Here is a 22,701-nt window from a genome sequence, read left to right as displayed (position 1 = left end):
TTAACTCTTGCTCTTCGGCTCACCCCAGGAAGCAGTATGACTCATTTCATACAATAAAGCCATTTTGAAAAGAAATATTTCATATGAAGTGGTGGTGGCTTGCGTTTTATCATGATCGAAATCAGAACTTATCCATAATGGACATAGAATACAAATAGGTATCTCCATTATATTGGAAGAAGGGATGAATATTACTATTTAAAATACTTTGAAAAGGGGAAAGGAAATCTTACTCACCACTTCCTGCATAAGAAATACAACTGCTTTTTTATTATAAAAAGAAAATCATAATAGCATTCCTATTCCTACGTGCACAAATGCAGAAGCCATGTCCCTGTGTGTGGAAGCAGATTCTCTGTTCATTTCAGTTGCAAATCAGCATGTAATTTTCTTTGCAGTGTGTGAAGTTTATTTGTAGCAGAGATCAAGAACTGGGATGATGGTATCAAGAAAAAGACTTCAATACTCAACATGGCTGGTGCAACACAAAGAAGCGTTACAGCTATCATAGTGAATAAGCTAAAGTGCAGTACTCATAGGATCTCTGGGGAAAAAAGGGGATTTTTATGCGTTTTTCTGTACAGACTTTGGTTTATACAGTATTTTCATAACTGGGAATGTTCTCATATTTTCAATTTGCTTCATCTGCTGCAACATCCTTAAAATTCCATACCAAAAGAAAAGCTTTAAGAAACGTGTGTTGCAAACTTTGACATTCTAGATTTACAAATAATTAAATTATCCTTATTTAACAAAGTTCATTTTCAGGTGTTTAGTTTTGAACTTTTGCAAAGGGCCTTAACCTGATGTATTCAATGCAGCTGACAGGACAGTTTCTTATTTTATCTTCACTGTTTTTTGTGGAGAATCTCCTTTCCATTTTTTGCCCTTTTAAAAAGTAACTCTGTCCCACTGACTACAGAACATTGTGAGTCCTGACTGGCAAAAAAATTTATTCCCTTTTTAATTTTCCTAAAGTGTTCAACAGTATAATATCTGGGTCTATACTTATCTTTACGGTAACTTGAACATCTAAAATGCTAGCAACTCTTCTATTGCCTGACACAGGGAGGTCAATGTCACAAATATATACTATGTATTTTGAGTATTTAATATACAAACTAATGATCTGATTGTTTTATTTTTTGGGGGGGTTTATGGCATCTTTTTTGGTCACATTGCTCACCAAAAACACTTAGAAATTAATGTTCAGCATTTCCACAGAAGAGGCAAAATGGATCCATGATACACCTGGTTAAAGGCATCCTATTGTGGATATTGGGGATATTGCATTAGGCAGTTTTAATGGAAAAGACATCAATATACTTTGGGAATAGTTTATTTCATTCTTTAACTTTGAATACTCATCTTAGCAAAACATGACATCTTTCTCTGCTCTTTCAGTTAATAACTGGAATCAGTTCACCAGGGGCTCAAATGAGCACCCTAATTCACACAAGAGCAGGAGGAAAGCTGGAGGCAGCTCAGTTATGTGTATGTACACACATGTACCTCTGTTCAGGCTCAGCTCTGACAGGTTGACAGACAAAACTGTTGTAACATACTCAGGATCTTAAGAATTATTTTATTTTCAAATATAAGAAAAAGATATTTAAGTTTTGATTCCTCAACAAACCCTTAACACTTTAGAGTGATAGATCATATTATAGATCACTGAATCATAGATACAGTGCTGTAAACAAGGTATTGTGAAAATTTCTTAAGGCAAAGAGAACTCAGCTTGTTAAAATGTATATCAAACTATATCCTGTAATTATGCTAGATCACCTTGGTTTTAGGGCAAGAGTTCCTCATTTTGCCTTGACAATGTAGAATTAGGATTCCTTCAGGAAAGGATTTTTTCCAGCAGTTAGATTAAAGGTATATCCTTCTGCTCCTTCTCTTATATGTGATTTATGTGGGGTGTGACAGCCATATGGACAATATCACTGTGAGTTTTGTTTTATTTTGTTTTAGTCTATAGGAAGGTTTTAAGACAGCCTGGTTATATCATTCAGGGAAGAGATAAAGAATACTATTAGATCTATACTATAAATTTTAAAATGTCATGGAATGTGGAGGTGAATTTGTACCAAATAGAGATATCTATTCCTTCGAGTTTTTCTAAGGGAGTCAAACATTCTTTGTAATGTCAGTGTTAAAGAGAACAGCACAGTCTTCACTTTCTTCATGGAGTTGTTAATAAAAACCAAACCAAAAAAACCCAAAACAAAACAAAACAAAAAAACCCCAACAAACAAAAAAAACCAAACCCCAAAACAAAAATAACAACAACAAAAGAAGAAAAAAAAAAAAGAAAGTTGGAAACTAACCAGAAGTCATAACCTTTATAAACTGACAGTTTCTGATGGAAAATATCTTTCTTGAAAATTAATTATCTGTGGAAACCTGTAGTGAAATACATAGCCTGGTGTACAACCTGTACATTTGCCATAGTTTTCAAATCAATTACAGATGAAACATCATGCAGCCACTTGATCAACCCCTTTTCTTTTCTCCTTGCTGCCTCCCAAGTGCAATGGGAGGGAGAATGAAAGTGAATCTTCTATATTGAGATAAGTGCAGTTTAATAATTGAAAATAAAATAAAATAATAATTTTAAATAATAAAAATTATAATAAAAAGCGGGGGGAAAGCCCAAGTGATGCACAATACAATTTTCATCACCTGCTGACTAAAGTCAGACCCATGTTCCTGAACCTAGATCAGCCATGCTTCCCGGTAACTCACTCCAATTTACATCCTAGGCATGACTTCTGTGGTGTGGAATATCCCTTTGGTCAGTTTGGATCACCTGTCCTAGCTGTGTTCCATCCCAGTTTTTTAGGTTTTCGGGGTTTTTGTTTTTTTTTTTTTTTTTTTTTATCTCCTCACTGGCAGAGCATGAGACAAGGCAAAAATAAAAGTCTTTGACATAGGATAAGCACAACTTGGCAAAAATAAAAATGTAGTGTGTTAGCAACACTATATTCACCTGAATCCTAAACACAGCACTGTAATAGCTGCTGAGAAGAAAGTAAGTATACTTCAGCTGAAACCAAGAAAATATTGTAAATAAAATAGAATAAGTAAATAGAATAAATAGAATATTAAAAAAAAGAACAGAGGTATATACCTAAAAATGAACTCAGAAATTACTTGATTATTAATCTATACAAAATATACAAAATATAAAATTTAATCACAAATAGATAAATTTGTAGTTAGTATGCCATAGAAGTAATGCATATTACCAACACCTAACATTTCTATATCTTTTTTTTTCCCTATTCAGTAAACAACATTGGTAATACTAACTTGATATTCTAAATATAGTAGTAGCAGCCAACGTTCAAGAAAATGTTCATTTGGTGAGATGAACAAACAGAATTTTTCTGCTGTGTAATTACTGCAGTGTGTCATTAATGTCTTGTAATGAGTAACATCATATACAGTGACACTATCTATACTTGCAGATTGAATTGAATAAGAACTCCTGATTTTTTAATTTCCTCTATTCATTAGCTATTTTATTCCCTTAAATAATTTTTTTCTGTCAGAAGAATGTTATTTCCTTGCAGTGAGATAGCTGAAATTCAATTTTTCAAGTCTTTTTGGTTTTATTGGAAAGATGCATGCCAAGTAAAGGGCAGGCCTCTGGGCCAGTGTTGCATGGGGTGCTGAGCTGAATGGACCCACTGCAGCTATTCTAATGGCTGAATGATATGTGAGGTTTAGAATAGAATGTCTTCATTAATGATTCCATCCATTACTTAATGAGGTAAAAGGAAGCAAAAGGGTTTAGAAGTCCATTGAGAAAAACAGGTCTTCAAGGGCAGCAGCATGTAGCTCTACACTTCAATAGCAAAAGTGTATTGGCAGAGTTGTAAGAACATATGTTAAAACCAGATCCATCTTTGTAAGACAAATCTAAACATTAAAATTGAAGCCAAGTATATGCTGTTATTGACTATTTGTCTAACTCCTTTGAACCTGGGAGTCTTTTCCAGTGTTTATTTGACATAGACTATTTAAAACCATTTTCATTATCCCCATATGTAACAGAAAGACTCACAATATGTCTATGCAATCTGTGCAGTAGTGTAAGCAAGAGCTAGTTCTTATTCACAACTTTATTATATGATCCATATGTTATGAATTTTTGTTTATGTGTTTGCTTTGGCTGGCACTATGTAGCACATATAGCACACTATCTCAGATTACTACCAATTAACAGTTAATAAAAAAACCCATGCAAATAGTTTTGGACAATTCAAGCAGTAGTGTTCAAGTAAATTAGCAGTACATTTTCTAGAAAATTAGTTTTCTAAAAGTAGGAGACAATATCAAATATTCATCAGTCAAGAAGATATGTGTGTTGAAATAATACTTGTATTCTCATCTTTCTTTTGCCTCCATTTAGAGTTACAAAATTGCACATATTCAGCAGTCAGGGAATGTTCCACAACAGTATTTTAAATAGCTATTTAGACAAATAAATATATACATGTGAAGGGAAAATCTTCAAAACAATCATGGTAAGGGGAGCTTTGTCCAGTCTATTAATCTATAAATGAAGGTTCTTAATTATAATTGTATTCTGGACAGACCATATCTTCCTCAGAAAAGTTTGTCACGTGTTGCCACACCATGTTCATGTAATCTGCCAATTCTTTGTCAGTCATATTTCTGGGAAAAATTTCTTGTCACAAGGAAAATTGTCTAGTCAGTAGATAGAAAGTGACACTATACAGATGAAGAAAAATATTTTCATATATTTTGGCTGTAAATGTGAGCAACGCTGGACTTTTCCTTAAAATGTTCGCCAGTCTAGGAAAACCCACTACATTGGCTGAGGTCATCTATTCAAAACTGCAATCTAACAGTATTAATAGCAGTAATAGGAGTCAAAATCTTATGTAATTTTCTCTCATACAGGAAGAGAAGATTTTCTAATTATTCTTTAATATCTAGCTATTTCCAGATGCCAAACTAACTTTTGAAAATTTTGCAAACTTTGTTAAAATTTGATACATAAAAGTATTAATATACCATATGCCAAAATGAATGTAATTCCTTAAAAGACACAAGGTTAATATTCTCCATTTACTTAGACTTGGGTATATGAATAAAGAATAATAAAAATGCAACTTTTGTTACATTAAAATTCAAAAAAAAGTGTTGAAAAACTTCATAAGGCAAATAAATAGGAAGATGTTTTATTAATACTTGAATATTCAATGATGTTATGGGCAAAAACTATGATTAAGTTTCATTTCATTTTTGTCAAGTGTTTGGAGATATTTAAATTAAACTGTATGGCAATTCAAAATATCAATATCCATCCACAGAGTAAAATCTCAGATGGATTAGTTTTACATCAATTTAAATATATCTGATTCAAAACCTGAAGATATTTATTTCACATAAATTTTGATTTTAGAGAATTTTTGACTGTTGTAACATACTGGAGACCACATCTTTATGGAAAAAGTTAGATGGCTCTTAAGATTAAGTGGTTTTAATTTTTCTGCCAAAATTCCACAAGTCAGTCCAATCTGAAAATTCCTTGATATATCCTGAGGCTAAACTTTCCACTGAAATTTCCCTTGAGATTAATTTAAGTACGGTCTAATTACCTGCACACTCATTATTCTGGAAACGTTACTTCAAAGTAAGTTCACTTTTTCTGGCTGCATACTGTACAAAGGTGTTAGAGCTGGAGATGTGTTTCATGTATTGTTTTCAAAAATTCATCCTTCATGGAGAAAGAAAAGAGCTCTCAGCTCTCAGAGAAGTTTCATGGAGCATGTCTGGAATCAGTGAGACTTCAAAATTATAATTGCTCCATACTTTCAATCTATTTAAAAAAAAGATTAAAAAAATAAGATAAAAATAGATAATTGATAATAAGAAAAAAAAAATTGTCGTGTCTAATAGGCTGTTCAGATTTGTAGAAAATGCTCTGCAGTTGGTACAATATTCCATCCCTCATGTGACCCCAGCCCATGAGATGGGAAGATACTTTTTGCTGTAAATTTCACAGTAAATTTTCATGGCCTCCAAAGCACAAGACTGACAGGAAGTTTGGAGCCTCTCAGTTCTTCCAGTCTAGTGCTGCTGAGGGCAACCTGGTGGCTGGGGTGCAGGCATCAGCACTGCAATGGAGAATTTACTGACACAGCATGGCTCCTGAAGTGCTGTTGTGCCCACTTTAATTACTTATAGGTGAAGAATCTTAAATGCATAAATTAAATTTTATATCTGGAACAAATACTTCCAGTAGTGCATATGTACCCATTATGAAATGAAAAGAAACTATTCTACTTCATTCACAAGGAAGAAACTGTTCCATATATAAAAATACTGGTTTAAAATCAACTTTAGTTGCATTTAAATAAACCCCAAATATAAACAAACAAACAAAAAACCCAACTAAACAAGAATCCAATAAACAAGCCACAACTGAGGAAAAACCCTCTGATTTTCCTCTGATCTGATTTTTCTAAAATTATTTTTAGATTTGCCTACTTTTCTTACCTTTTTCTCCTTTCTTTTTCTTTCTTAACTAAAGAACTAATAGGCATGGTATTCAAATTGCTTACTTTTTAGCTTGGGGGTTTTTTTCTTCATAATAACTCTATTTGCATGTTGGAGAATGGCTACTTGAGGCTTAGGTTAGATATATTTATTTCTTTTAGCTTTCTGTTGTACAAAGCTGAAGTAGTTTCTGGAAGATTTTATAATTGCTGTTATTTTATGACCTAAATAGAATCAGATGTAGCCTTATACTAATGTCACATTTAAAAGACTAGTGCGGATTTTCAGCTCACTTCGGTCGCACTTTCATCTTTCCAAGAGAATGGATTCCTCTTTACTTAGCATGGGTCTTAATGCAATAGGAAGTTTACCTTGAATTCAATCATAATAGCTGTGCATACAAAGTTATAGAGACAAACCAGTTTCAGGACACAAATAGAATTAACAACCTATAAAAAGTATCATGCACACTTATAATTTGTATTAGATGCAAGGAAAACACACAGTATAGATGACTGTTCCCCCTTTGCCTGGTTTTTTTTCATCATCCTGTGAGCACTTTTACACCTGCCAAGTGTCCATGACAAATTGCTTTTGTTTCCAGCAAGGCAGTGATGATGGCAGAGCATGGAGCAGCTGCGTAGTGATTGCAGGCAAGAGCACCCCTCTGATGCATCTGAACTTTTGAGCTTGATTCCACTTCATTTTAGCAGTTCCAAGGCAAGGCATCCTGCTTCCCATTCTGTTGGACACATCTGCTACCTGTCTGCTTTCACTGAGGAACATTGGGTGCATTCTTGCCTTTCACTTCTTTTTGCTTCTCTAGTGAACTGTAGTCTGGGAAAGGTGTCACCCCCTCTGGAACCAGACATAGGGTATTCCCGTTTGGGAACAGTCCTGTGTCCATTGTTCTCACAAAGTGCCCTATCTTTCTTTCTATCTCGTTTCCTGTTAGGTTTCCACCTTTGCAACCTCCTTTGATTAAATGCTGGGAATTCAAGAGGATTAATACTAGCCAGATAGATTGAGGTGCTTATAATACTTATATGTGGTACAAAAAAAATACCCCCAGTTTTCTAGTTCTCCATGATAGCTTTTTTTTCTGTGCTGAACATAAATATCTTCCCATTCCTCAGACTATCATGCTATAGTGTAAAATGCACTTCATACTTTCATTGTGCTTGAAAGTAGTATTGTAGGGATACTTTTCTGGATATTTTTTTTGTACTTGGGACCTCTAAGAACATTGCACAGAAACTGAGACAGTGGAGGCCAAGTAGATGTAGTTTCATAAATAAAGGCAATTCCATGGATAATTTAGAGTTGTTGAATTGTATAAAATGTCTTATAGATATTAGAAAGCAGCTTTATATATTGTTGTTTTTCAGAGACAGAGTAGGTTCTTAGGGTTATTCACATTGTATTACTTTGTATTAGTGGAAAGTGCTTTGCTATTCAATAAGAAACATACCTCAAAATATGAAACTTCATAAAATACATAAGAAATTTTATGATCTTCATTTAGTCTTCATAGAGATAAAATTCTGAAACAATTTGTAGGGGAAATTTAATCAGTCTGAGTTCACATCTTGAATCTTAAATGTTATTTGACAATTTCAAGTCTACCAAGATCCTACTTCTCCCTTCTGATCTTTTGATATATGCAAAAAAAATCTCTTCTGGCTACCTGCTTCTTCAAAGTCAATTTAGTCTGTGGCTTTTTCAGATATTAGTCTTAACTGATTAAACTATCCTTAAGGTCTGTCTCCCACCTTAAAAAAAAAATAAATCTAGAAACTAAATAATGTTAGGGTTTGTGCCCACAGACAGGTGAGGGAATCTGTTCCTGAGTGACTTTCTACTTTATCTGCTTAATCAGTAATTGGTTGGAGTATGACTGGGTGGAAATAAACAGCCAACTTCCTGCATCCATGATGGTGACAGATGCAGCTGAGGAACATTTGCTTTCCAGGCTCAGGACTGCTCAGGACTGCTCGGCTCTGTTGGAGCAGCATACTTCAATGACGTTGATTATGTAACATTTTGTTTCCAGTTTTCCCAGGAATGCATCCTTTGGGCTGTTAGTCTTGTGCTGCTTCTGTTGGGATAAAATGAGTTTACCACCTAGCTGTGATCACCTGGCTCTGGGGAAAGTGGCTAGATTCCAGAATGCTTGCACTCACGGATCGCCTTATGCTATTAACAAGCCAATTGATATTAAACAGCAAAGGAGACGGTATGAGACTTTATTATTCTTCAGCAAAGTGTTTGCATTGTCTACAGCTTGCTGCCTTTAAACCTTCAGAGCTTGTGTGTAGAGAGAGGGGGAGATGGGGTGTACCGTAAAATCCATTTCTCTGTTTGTGTGCTCAGTATTGAATCATGGAAGAGAAGTATAATGAAAAAAGAAAAAGGTACAATACCAGGTAACAGAAAAAAATTATAGCAGCAACAAATTATATTTGTGCTATATGTATGTGCAATTACCAATAATTAGAAAGTTTTTCAGGGGTGAAAAATAAAACTAAGGCTATTGTCTTTAAATTTCAAGTAAAATATATACTAGAAATTTGACCACTGACAAATTATTTCTTAATCCAATTTGTCAGATATTAGGTGCATTATGTATGACATTAGATACTTTCTATCTTTTTCTCTGGAATATATTTCTTAACTATTTTAGCAAAGTAGCTGAAACAGCTATTTGCATGTTGTTCATTGTGGCAGAATTTCCATCAAATTTTATCAACCTGTGACATGGAGAGAAACTTTATTAATGGAATTGAAAGAGGTACTGAAACTTCTTGTTTGAAAAAATTGTTCTCCCTTCATTTTGTCCCACTGGAAGTAAACAAAAAGATGCAAATTTCCATGTCAGATCAGAGAAATGGTGTTATCTGCTTAGTATGTTAGCAGAGTCTTTTTTGAGTTAAAAAAGGAGATTTTAATGAAGAAAGCTGCTTTAAGGAAAATAAAGAACTTTTATACCAGCTGCCTTACCCCAAGTAATTTCAGGTGCAATAAATATTTATGGTCCAAAATCCTTCATATATTTATATATTTCATAGTACTTTTTATTGAAATTACCAGATGATATGTAGATTTTAAATAGAAAATACAAATTTTGAATAGGAGAATGAGAAATCTACTGGAAAACTTCAATGAAAACCTTTCTCTAATTGAAAAAAAAGTACTTTTCCATATATTCCTGATGTTAGTTTAAAAAAAATACTGTTAGGAAGGTAAGCACACTAAAATGAAAATTTTGAGTACTTTTTACTGTTATGCTTAGAGATTTTGCTACTTGATTTTGCTACAAAATCTAATTTTCTCTTAATTGTTTACAGTTTGAAAAATCAGTGTAATACATAATTTTTCCCAAGATTTCATTTTGTTGTCCTAGGATAGTATTAGGCTATATGAAAGCTTGAGCCTTGGTTTTGGTATTAGAAGGGTATATTTCTCTGGTCTGTTCATGATTCCTCACCATGTAGACTTCCGTGTTTGCTGAGTACATATCAATATAACTTCATCAGAAGTGCTGACATACTGGGGAGAAAAAACTAACCAACAGTGAAATACAAATGATCTTGTACAAATGCATAACTTGATTTTACATCCAGTGCTCCATTTTTTGTCTGTAAGACAGAGAAAGTTCCTCTCTTACATGGCATTAAGAGTGGGAAATGTGTCCCAGTCTCAGCTGTCTTTAAAGAATATGGAGGTTGGTGCTAGCATCTGCTGAATATGGTATGATATATCTGTCAGTCTCCACCTCCATGTGACCTCTTTCTAAGGTGTCACGCCAGTCTGGAGGCTACTGCACTGCTGCCTTTTAGAATGATGCTCTCTTGTCTAATAACTGTTCTAGTTAAGATTTTAACCTTTATTGTATTGATGTGATACTTCGTTCTCTTTTTTTGTAAGAGGCTGATGAATTGTGTGACTATCCATTCTTCTCCTTCCTTTTGTTACAGCTCAAACCCAAATCACTTTAAAAACAAAATAATATAAATAACTGAAGTTATTCCACAGTTTCATTTTTTTCTACTTGTTGTTTCACCTTCTTTAGAAATCTCATAAACAACAGTGCAAGATTGTACTTTTTACAGTTGGGACTACTGGTTGACCTTCTCAGGGAGAAGAGGTTCTATGTACAAGTTAATTTGATGTATATATAAATTTTATATATATACACACACATTTTATCTACCTGTCTATCTATCTATCTATCTATCTATCTATCTATCTATCTATCTATCTATCATCTATATCTATATCTATATACTTTTTTTTACACATATACACATTTTTCAGTGCATTCATTTGAGGCAGGACTTGCAAAAATTGTAGGTGAAGAATTTCTAAGCAAAATATAATTATTAGGTTTGTATTATTTAGGACCTTGTAAGAGAGTAGAATTCAAATTATTTAAAATGATTAAGACAAATGGGACAAATATTTTCATTTCTACTATATTTATATAGTGGAAATGAAAATATTTATTGTAACTTCGAAGCCAGAACTGGAAGTACAGCATGCAACATTTAAGAAGACTGGGTCACTAAGAATGCGTCTACCTCCAAACACACCAAATTAATCTTTCTGAAGGAGGATTTGCAACAACAGTTTTCATGTCTAATAGGAAAAAAGTGCAGAGGGTGAATAGCAGAACTTTTATGGATATTGTTTGCCATTAGGTAGCATTTGTTTAGTCTTGCTTTCAGTGCCTGTATGAGGTACAAGAGTTTTTCTCAGAGATCACACTCTGTGTTTCTTGACATGCAAGATGTCTCCTTGCTGACTTTGTTTTTATTATCAACGCAAAAATATCATCAAGCTTTGGGGAAGTAATTGCATCTTTCATAACGAGGGACTCAGGAGGTGAGAGGTAGGCATATTGAGGTTGTGGACTTAGAACTATGAATTACCCTGATAAGTGCATGTCTCTTTTTAGAGAAAAAACCAGTCACTTGCACTTGCAGATATAAACCTTCTAAATAGACACACACACACAAAAATGTATACGTTTTGAAATGATGTAATGCTTGTTTTCATGGCTGTTACCGAAACCAAGGCAAGCATCTTCCTATTTCAGTAGTGCTAGCTGGATGCTTCCCAATGTGTCTTGAAAACTAATACCTTTTACAGAAATGTATAACACCAAATTCCTTGAAGATTTTCAAACTGATAATTCCATATTATCTTTAGGAAAAATGTGTCAAATGTTTGTTTCAAAAGAGGGGGTTTTTTTAACATTTTTATATGATAAGCTTCCACATGCTAATAAAAAAATCCCCAACAAATGGGAGAAACATTTCAGGTTGGTAATACCAAATACATTTAAATTATATTTATTTACATTTAAATAAATAAACAAACAAACAAACAATAATCTTTATATAAAATAATAAGATATAATATCTAGATATAATATTTATAATAATATACTACATAATATATATAATATATAATTATATAATGATATCATATATAATATATATATAAATAATTTACATTCTATTTATATAAGTTTAAATTATATGCAAGCGTTTTAAAATTTTGTGTCACTTGAAATTTCTGCATTAGTAGTGTGTTCTGGAATGGGGTGAAATTTAAGTATTGCAGTACTACCTGTTGAAGCAAAAAGATTGTTCCTGATATTGTCCTGCCCAGGAGTACAAATAGGTGGTTTTGTTGAATCACCAAGCCAGTTGCCACTTTGTAATGATATCTGTTAAATGTTTAAATTCCAATGTCGCAATGGTTAGGACTTAGACTAATGGCAATGTTTTAGTTACATCTTCATGTTCATAGAAACAGAATGAAACAATCCGTAATATTTATAATAATATACTACATAATATATATAATATATAATTATATAATGATATCATATATAATATATATATAAATAATTTACATTCTATTTATATAAGTTTAAATTATATGCAAGCGTTTTAAAATTTTAAAACTTGAAATTTCTGCACTAGTAGTATGTTCTGGAATAGGGTGAAATTTAAGTATTGCAGTACTACCTGTTGAAGCAAAAAGATTGTTCCTGATATTGTCCTGCCCAGGAGTACAAATAGGAGGTTTTGTTGAATCACCAAGCCAGTTGCCACTTTGTAATGATATCTGTTAAATGTTTAAATTCCAATGTCGCAATGGTTAGGACTTAGACTAATGGCAATGTTTTAGTTACATCTTCATGTTCATAGAAACAGAATGAAACAATCCGTGAATCCCAATATATGGTGAACCATGTTGCAAAGTTCACCTTGTTCCAAGAAGAATGACCTGTTTTTTCCTAATGAAAAATAAAAACCAACCAGAGGGAAATTATATCCATCGTGTAGAGGGAAATTTTTTTTTTTAAACACAGTGTCATACGCACTCTTAATACAGTGCTTTGGTGGCCTGGTAGAGCTGGAAGTGACAACTTAATGAGTACTTGGCTAGTCCCATATTGATATAAAACTTGAGTATTAAACCCTATCATTAGTGCTTCTTAATCTGTGGCACAAGCACACACAAACCACGGAGCTGAATTGCTGTTTAATTTATTTCTGTTCTGTTCTCATTTGGTGTGAGCAACTTCATTTCACAAGCAGGTCTTGCATGGCAACATTTTATTACTCTTTTTTTCTGAAATGCTCTCTAAAAACTACATTTTATTTTGGTGCAATTCTACAGTGTGTTGCTTCATCCTATGAAAACTGTGTCATATTATTTCATTTTTCCCTGTTGTAATGCTCCATTGGGTAGATTATTTTTGAAGTTAAACTCCTGGAACATTTGAAAGAGATGCTGCTTTAGTAGGTTATTGTGTGATCAAAAAAGTGTAGTGCCAAACTGAGCAATACCCTCAACTGGTTTACAATGCTGTTCCTTACTGTAAAATTCCCATTCCTTTTCCTCCCTCATTCTCTATTGCCCTGGATGGTGTTTACTCGGTTTGGGAGTGATCTGAGCAAAGGTAGAATTAGTCCAGCAAAGAAACTATGGTAGTGGTTTTTTTCAGGAACTACAACTCACAGAGTATCAAAGTAGGTTAGAAATAAATAGTTGGGGTTTTTGGTTGCAGCAATAAGTACTGGAAAGATATTATTGAAGTGTGCATGGCCTGTTGCTTTGAGAATGTAGTTTGCTAATCAGTAATTAAAAATTACATAGTAAATAGTAGTGCTTGAGGGTGAGGGGAAAAGAGTAAGAACAACTGAGTAATTTTCTTTATATTAATATATATATTAATTTAGCTTGACAGTAGGATGTGATTTCAAACTTTTTCTTCACTGAAAGCAATGTCCTGAAACCAAGTAGTGATATTTCCTAAATCACCTGGCTTAAGTAACACTGTATTCCAGGCAAAAACGCTGATGCTTGATGGTGGATTTAGGCATATGGAGAGTATCAAAGTAGGTTAGAAATAAATAGTTGGGGTTTTTGGTTGCAGCAATAAGTACTGGAAAGATATTATTGAAGTGTGCATGGCCTGTTGCTTTGAGAATGTAGTTTGCTAATCAGTAATTAAAAATTACATAGTAAATAGTAGTGCTTGAGGGTGAGGGGAAAAGAGTAAGAACAACTGAGTAATTTTTCTTTATATTAATATATATATATTAATTTAGCTTGACAGTAGGATGTGATTTCAAACTTTTTCTTCACTGAAAGCAATGTCCTGAAACCAAGTAGTGATATTTCCTAAATCACCTGGCTTAAGTAACACTGTATTGCAGGCAAATACGCTGATGCTTGATGGTGGATTTAGGCATATGGAGATGTGCCAGAAAAAGTTCTGAAATTTGAAGACTATCATTCTACCAGTGAGAATGTTAAATGCTCTCTCAGTCCTGAAAAAAAGCATCTTTGTCACTAGCAACCAATTTTAGACTGTTGACAGCTGCACTTCTTAGTAGCTTTAACTGAACATGTTTAAGAAATTACCTGAACAACTGGGCAATCCTTTCTTTTCATACAGTGAGATAGATCAGGAGAAATAATGAGGACAGACAAAGCTTCATCCTAAAAGGTGGAGGGGAGAGCTGCCTGAAGTACAGCAGTCATCCTGCGGGCTGAGGCACAGGGCTGTGCTACCTCATTTCATGGATCTTTGATAACAACTCTTGCCTTTTGTAGTAAGAAGAAAAAAGTTCCTCACCTAGTGAGATTTGAGAGTTTGGGTAGGCATACAGAAAGTAAAATCAGGTAACTCAGGCTCTCAGTCAGTGCTCTCAGCCTGCTGTTCTGCTCACAACAATTAAACAGATGTTTGATCTGTTTGTGAATCAATTTCTGAACCCCAGCCATGCCTGGATTTGACTCTGGGTATTAATTTACTCTCTAGTTTAGTGAGGCAGTAGTACCTTAGATGATATTATATATTTTCTGTCAAAATTTAAAGCTAAAACATTTAGCCTGTGGCTTGTCATAGCCTAAAAAGTTACACAACTGTCTGGCTTTGAAGAAAAATTAAAACTTTTTAAGTGTAGCTGCCTATTTGAGCCTTAGTCTTCATGATGAGAAGGTTCCTTAATGATTTGTCACACAATCATTTTATATGCACCTGGCCGACAATTAAGTTGAAAAGAAACCCTGACAGGCTTTTTTGACCAGGGCAAATTACGACCAACCAATGTAATGCCCTTTAGCAGGATAACTGGACAAGTATTGAGGAAATCTACAGGAATGCTATGCTACTATTCCTTGAGAGACTTGCAAGCAAAGCAGTTGCAGTGGTTTGGATTAAATTAGTATAAAATTAGTATCCATCTTTAAATTTAAATGTATTTTCAGAAAAGAGCAAACATTTAATGTCAAGAAAGGTGAATTAAAGAAACTTTTGTTGAGATCTTGATTTAAATGGTGAAACAGGAAGAAATTGAATGACAATCCAAAGAGGGGTCAAAAGGCTTAGTGTCATGGCTGAGATCAAATCCAGATGAAATTCAGTGTAAAGTGTCTAGGAAGAGGAAACAGACTGTGTAAATAGGTGGGCAGCTCTGTAGAGAGCTATTTAGAGAGGACTTGTAGACTGTGGTGAATAACAAACATGGCGGTGATACTCCATCTCAAATATACCAACCTTGGTATATTCCAACCTTACCAAGCTTGGAAAGGACCTTAGTGTGCTGAATATTTAACAGAAGAACAGGTTTTAAAAAACCCTGATACATATGAGGCTGAAATGTGTGGGAAAAAAAATCAGGGCTCTGAACTACCAAGTTACATTCAGAAACAAAATCTTGATGTTTTAATAGCTCCCTGAAAACATTATGTCAGCATTGCTTAAATGCCAAAGAAGAAAATTATATCTGGAATTATGATGAAAAATGTAAGGAACAGAAAGGGAAACATTATGCCATTATTTATAGCTATGTTGTGGCCATGTTTTGGATGTTAGCTGCTCTGATGTCTCTTGATTTCAAAAAAAGGGTGGTTGACAAAGCTACAGAAAAAGATAGCAAAAATGATGAATAGCATCTGAGAAACAGAACAAAGACTAGGGATTTTCAGCTTAGAAAAGAAAAACAACTGGAAAGTTTGAGAAAGATTAGGAAGAATGTGGCTGGATAACAGCTGCTTAGTACCTTCTTCAGAACCATGACAAAGCACTGGTCAGGAGCAGGGAAAACACCTTTCCATAAAATGTGCAGTTAAGGTATGGAAATCTTCATCAAAGGATATTGTTCTCATTGAGTTTACATGGGTCAAAAAAGCAATTTATATTTATATGTATATTTATTTATTTGTCATAAGAGGATATTACTACAAATTATTATAAGCCACAGTCATCAAAATTAATTTAATACTTAAAAAAATTTATTTAGTCACTTCTTTCACTATGAAGGAATATTAAAACTTGGTTAATAAACAGGAACACCATGGAAGTTCAACCTTTCTATTTATAATCTACAAAAAATAATGCAAAACCATAATGCAAGAAGCAGCAGTATAATATCCTTGTAACCAGGTCTCCTAACAGCAGTGGGGTAATTAGCAAGGGTACACTAAGATGATGCCATTAACGTCCCTCATTCCCTCACCCCTCATGTTTTTCAAATGCCTGAGGTAGAGTGTGGCTGATAACAGGCTGTACAGAAAATGTTTGTGGGAGAATGGGATAAATAAGCTATCATAGTTATCAGTGGGCTGAGCTGCTGACTGAGCTTTGTTGACTGTGATGGGCTACAGGAAGGTGAAAAGGGAAGTTTATATATGAGATCAATGGGCAACACTGAGCATATTCAGTCACAGCAATTATCAGTCAACATGAAGCCTTCTGTCTCTTGGGAGAGCTGTTGTGTATGAGCCATGGGGATTCTGCAAGTGGTCTGGAGCACTTATTACTTCTACTAACATGCTATGGTGAGTTGACAGCTGGATGCCAGGTGCCCACCAAGGACCCACCTCAGCAGAACAGTGGGGACAGAAAATAAGATGGAAAACCCTATAGGTCAAAAAAAACCCAGTTTAATAAAGTAAAAGCAAAGGCTGTGTGGAAGCAAAGGAAAAAATATATTTTGGTCTCTATTTCCCACCAGTAGATGATGTTCAGCTACTTGGAAAGTAGGGCTTCAGAAAACATAGAGGTTTCTTCAGAAGAGAAATATGAAGAGTAGATAGCCCCTTTTCTCTGTCCTTTCTCTTAGCTTTTAGTGCAGAGCAAATCCTATATTGTATGCAATAACCCTTTGGTCAGCTGTGCCCCTTTCCTTGATTTTGCCCATCCCCAGCCTACTGATGCAGGGAGGTTGTGTTGGGAGTGCCAGCATCTCCAGCAGTCCCAAAACACAGGTGTGTTATCAACATCTTCCTGGGTACCACTGCAACACTGTCAGGACTGCTATGGGGAAAACTAACTCTGTCTCAGCCAGATCCGATGCTCACACACCCCTGAATTTCACCTCATACTTGTGTAAAAGATAATTAGTAGTTGTTTTTCAGCTACTAACATTCCTGTGGGCATATAAGGAATATAAGGGAGTAGTGCAGATGCATTGTTACTTTAATGTAACTCAAAAATTTTCAAAGACATTTCAAAATAAGTTAATTTTTAGATATTTCTATTAATGAAATCACAGTACTTCAGAAACTGGCCAGTATAGTATACATTTAAATTTTCTAGACTAGTAATTTGGCCAAAGTTGATGCAAGATTTCAAAAATTGGTTGAGAGCTGGGTAGTAGGTTTGAATATTTCCCTTTATCTCCCCTTATACAAAAACTCAGTTAAGATTTTTTTTACATGCTCCAATACTGGGTTTTATAGCTGTAGCTCTCTTCATGTGGAAAAGATCTTTTTATGATATGGTCCTCTTTTTGGGTTTTTTTTGTTGCTACTCTTAAGACTACTAGACTGCTTTATAATTCGTCTGGCAAATATCCATCATGAGATTGATCTAAAATAAGGCAGTTATAATTTATATATACTGCTAAGAATCAAACATGTTAGGAAGCTGTCCAATGAACTTATAAGCACCATGATAAATTATAAGGTGTATGGTTTATGTAAACTAGTAATGCAATTGTATATTTTCCTTAACCCGTCAGTATGTTTCAATAAAAGAAACATCACATAGCTATTAAAAAACTTATCGGATATATCAGCTAACAAAGAACTTCTAAGAAGTAAATGAGAACCAGCAACACATGTTGGCAGATAGATAAGGAAATGCACATTTAAATAGCTTTATAATTGAGATGAATTACCAAAACCAAGAAAATTTAAAGCAGATGCTTGTATGATGGAGCAAGTTCATGTCTTGATAATGGTGCATTTCAGCCATTAAAATTGCATAGATGCAAAACAGCAGTTTGGACACTACACATATTTGCTTTTCACATATCCTCCTTTGAGTTTTCAAATGCTTGATTCCAGAGCCAAATTTCCTTGGTGTCTTAGGTAGAAATATTAAGACAATATGAAGACTTCTTCAATTATTTACTATTTTAGGAAAGAGATTAGTTTGAGTGTGAGGGATTCATGTTTCACTAATGGCTACTAAGGACTGGTAGTACTGCTAAATTCTTGCTATTTGTTAGCAAGAATATTTTTAAGGAGAGATATTGATGCACCTCATGCTATTTCAGTCCTACTTTCTCATTCTGTTATGGCTTTCTCAGTCATGGAGAGCTAGATAAAGTTCACTCTTTTGAGTTTTATGTCAGTTGTTTCTTCCTGGAGTTCTTTGCAATCTGCTTCATATTGCTTTGGCAATCTAAAATAGTCTTAAAATGGAAATTAATTTTTTTTACTGCACCTTACAGCTAAGATTTTGCTAAGTTGCCATCCAAAAAAAAAAAAAAAAAAAAAAAAGAGGAGGTTGTTATTTTCAAATTTATTTTGGAATTTATAAATAATATAATTACTTGTATTTGCAATCACTTTTGATCAGTCTGTTCTCTTCTACTGGTAGATTTTTGTCGCGCTTTATCATCAGTAAACTATTGCAGGTGACTGTTCAGTGATATTATAATTTGAAGAAAAAGAGTTCTTTATGCTTTGCCGGTTCATTAAATAACTCCAAATTTTCTCTGGGATTTTTCCAAACAACAAATATAGTCTTCTGTATTACAGCAACAGCTCACATGCATCTTTAATTTGCATCTGCTCTAGTGCTGTTGTGATTAAGCCCTATAAGAATCTTGAGATAGAATATGGTATAATGACTTCTGTCTCTCTTCAAACATTTTAATAAAATTCTTTTTCTTGTCACTTAAACATCACACAGATGACACTACCATTCTGATAGTTGTTAACCGTGTTTCCTAAAATGTTGCTATTACTAGAGTGGATCACTAATACATCATTTTGTGCTGGGAAAGCAATCATATTGTATTTTCTGTGTATTTTCTGCTTATGAGATATTGCAGAAATAGATAATTCTGAATTATGATCAGTTTAATAAGAAAAGTTTGAGAACCCAAATATTTTCTGTTGAATTTCAAGGTGTACATAAAAGTGTTTTATAAAAGGCTGTATTTTCCTGAAAAAAAGTGAAATCACAAATATCAACTTTAATAAATTTAGATAATTTTTCCCTCTGATATTGTTGAATTGATTGGCCCATTGGAATTATTTGAATATAAGAGCCTGTGTGTGGTTGGAATGTTTTTGGTTCACAGCTAATAACTCTGAGCCCTAGTTCACTTTGAAGGTTCCTAGGTATTGAAGTTAATCAGTTCAGCCGTTGAACTTTGAGATAAGCTATTGTTTTGCTGATGAGAAAGTAAATGCATGGGGTAGACATTCTTAGTACTGATTATTTCTGAAATGTGTGATATGGCAGCTCTCTGAAATAAAACATCTATTGAAGAAATGTTACTTATCAAAGAGAAGCTAGGTCTGAACTGCTGAAAAGAGCATTTTCAAGGTTGTATGGAATAGCATTCAGCTTCACAAAATAAAATTATTAGGAATGTGGATTCTTTATCACAAAATAGAATCTCCCAAAGGAAATATCAAACACAAGGCAATACCAAGACTGTTACTAAATGTGTTTTCCTCAAGATGACAGCTGTAATGGGACATATTCTGCTGATTTATCACAGCAGAATATGCTGTCTCTATAAAAAAGAGAAAACTTTAAGACAATTTATCTGAGGTAGGTCCATTATGATTCTCTAGTCTCTACCATGATGCTGTGGCATTTTAGAGCCACAAAGCCAGACACTTCTGAGCCCAATTCCCCTTTCTTCCCACACCTGGCAGAGAACGAAGAAACAAATGCACCATTCCAAATCCCTCATTTGCAAGGCAGGTGTACAGAGTACAGAGCCAGGTGTACTGAGAATTTGAGGATGGGTAATGAACTGGCTAACAAAATGATTGTTTGGAAAATGGGAAAGGTAATCCTCCAACCACTGCTTAATGAGTTGTGTGAAAAAAAGGTGCTTACAGTAAGAAGCAACAATATGTGTTTGATTTCCTGTGTAGCAAGATAAGTGTAGAATACATACTCTGCAATCCAGTATTCCACAATGAAGGAAAGAGTTTAAAAGTATTGTTTAAAATTGAAAATAAGCCTTGATAGTCATAATAGCAAATTAAATTTCTATCCTTTTTGTGTAGTTCTTAAGTAATTTCATTAGCAAAAGAGATTGTGTTTTTAAGACCAGAAACTTGAAGAAGAGGGACTTAGCAAGCAAAATAAATTAAATTAATACAGCTACATCCTGACAATAATCAACTGGATTGTGATTCAGCTCCATCATTTAAAAGCAAAGCATCTTTGTTAATAATCACGCAAATTTATTTTGTGAGTATTGAAATGAGAAGTGCACATCTAGAGTTATGTCCAAAACTGACCTTTAATGTAAGTGAAATTAATCACATATTCAAGATTCCTTTCTTTGTTTATTACTATACACAGACTAGTGAAAATATTTCAAATTAAAGTAATTTTTAAATAACTAATAGTAAGTGAGGGAAATTCTTTTCATGTTGAAACAATAGGGCTTTTTTTTTGCAATAGGAATAAGTAAAGCTATCTAGAACAGTTTCTTGAGTTACCAGAAACAATGTAGAACACCAGATGAGAAGTCTAACATTTTTTAAAATTCCATAGAATAATATCCCATAATTTCCATTTTATGAAATAGAGGCTTGCTGCATTTGCTATGTGCATGTATAGTGACTACTGCAATAAGGGTTGATTTTGAGGTTGAAATGTTGCTTTTAGACTGTTCAAGCTCCTGAGATCCTATTTACTAAAATAAGAAAGTTTGGAAATCCTAGATTTATCTTTGAAGATAGAAGTTTCATTTTTAAGAATTTAAAGTATTTATCCATATTTAAGGGTTGCTGGTTTAAATGCACATGTAAAATATAGATTGCTGCCAATACATGTGCAAGTTTTTGAAGACTTAAACAGCTACTTATCTGACTTTACCAATGCAGGAAAATTAATTCACTACTTGGTTATTGGTCTGATGTTCACTTGAACTTTTTCATTGTCTTTTAAATTCAAAATAATTTAGAAATATCATAAAATACGCCACTAAATAATTCATAACTTTTAAATATTCAGTATTTTAATTCAGACTCCACTTGCTTGATAAATAGCTTTTGGGATTTAAAAAATGTACTAAATGTAAGACTCTATGTATTCCAAAACAAGCAAAGCACATCCAGGAGGCATTTTGATATGTGGGGCAAAAGGAAAGTGACTAACATGACAAATGTCAGCAATTCATGTGGCGTGGCAGGAGGATTGAGCTAATCTTATGAAGTTCAGTAAGGAGAAACACAGAGTGGTGGGTCACAATAACCCTGGCACGTTGTAAATAGCTAACTGGCAATTCCACTGGAAAGCACCTGGAGATTTTGATGGACATCTGATTGAATATGGGCTAATAGCACACTTTCACCATGAGCAAAACAAGCTGCATACTGAGATACATTAGGAGATCTGTGGCCAGCAGATCAATGAAAGCAGTTATTTTCATCATAAATTATGAGTTACTGAAATACGTCCTGTAGTTCCGGGACTCCAATTAAAAAGGGATTTGGGGAAGCCATCAGCGATCCAGTAAGGGAGCTTGCAAGGAGGTCTTAAGAGATGTTCAATTTTACAGTAGGAAAGAGGAACTAGGGAGGGATCTAATAGTCTGAAGCTAGTCGTAACAGGCTAATAACAGCTAGTGAAGGATAGTTGCAAACAGGGACATAGCAATCTTTTCATATTGAACAGTGCTCTAAACAGGGACAATGGTCACAAATCGACTTTGGGTCTTTGTATCTGGTTTTGAAATACATTGTTTTGGGTTTTTTTCCCAACTGTGAGGGTAGTGCAGTGTTCCATCTGACACCTGGAGTCAGTTCTTCAGCTTTGGAAATTTCTCAGACTCAAGTAGATGAAGTAATGTCTGGTATATCCAGTATTGGTGATAACCCACTTTCCAGCAGGAGATTGGGAGAGATGAATTTCTGAGACCCCTCCACCTAGTGTGTGACTTCATGGTTCATTGCTGCAATATTAGCGTACTGTACAGCAGAAGTTTTTTTCTTCACAATGTGATCTAATTGATGAGGGACTAATATTGCTTTCTTTCTGTAAGTGGGGACCGAATAGAGAAAAAATAAGATCAAAGTTTCACTCTTAATTTTATGTACTTGGTTGAACGCCTTAAAGATTTGTTAACTTCTTTACTTGTTCAT

General features: G+C 34.1%; 1 protein-coding gene across 5 annotated transcripts in view; it reads left to right on the top strand.

The window, feature by feature from the left end:
• The window catches only part of PDE4D (phosphodiesterase 4D), a 314,096-nt gene that overhangs the window by 121,021 nt on the left and 170,374 nt on the right, over nt 1-22,701 (top strand). For 2 of the 5 annotated variants that reach the window (XM_039709604.1, XM_039709603.1), the window contains exon 3: nt 8,594-8,776. The exons of the other annotated variants lie outside the window; for them this stretch is intronic. In XM_039709604.1, the coding sequence (XP_039565538.1) occupies nt 8,594-8,776 (183 nt within the window). The remainder of the gene's footprint in view (nt 1-8,593; nt 8,777-22,701) is intronic. 5 annotated transcript variants of the gene reach the window in all.

The sequence above is a fragment of the Passer montanus genome, unplaced genomic scaffold, assembly GCF_014805655.1.
Source record: "Passer montanus isolate IOZ18808 unplaced genomic scaffold, ASM1480565v1 scaffold22, whole genome shotgun sequence".
In the NCBI taxonomy this organism is placed as follows: domain Eukaryota; kingdom Metazoa; phylum Chordata; class Aves; order Passeriformes; family Passeridae; genus Passer; species Passer montanus.
This window is presented reverse-complemented; position numbering and strand designations above follow the sequence as displayed.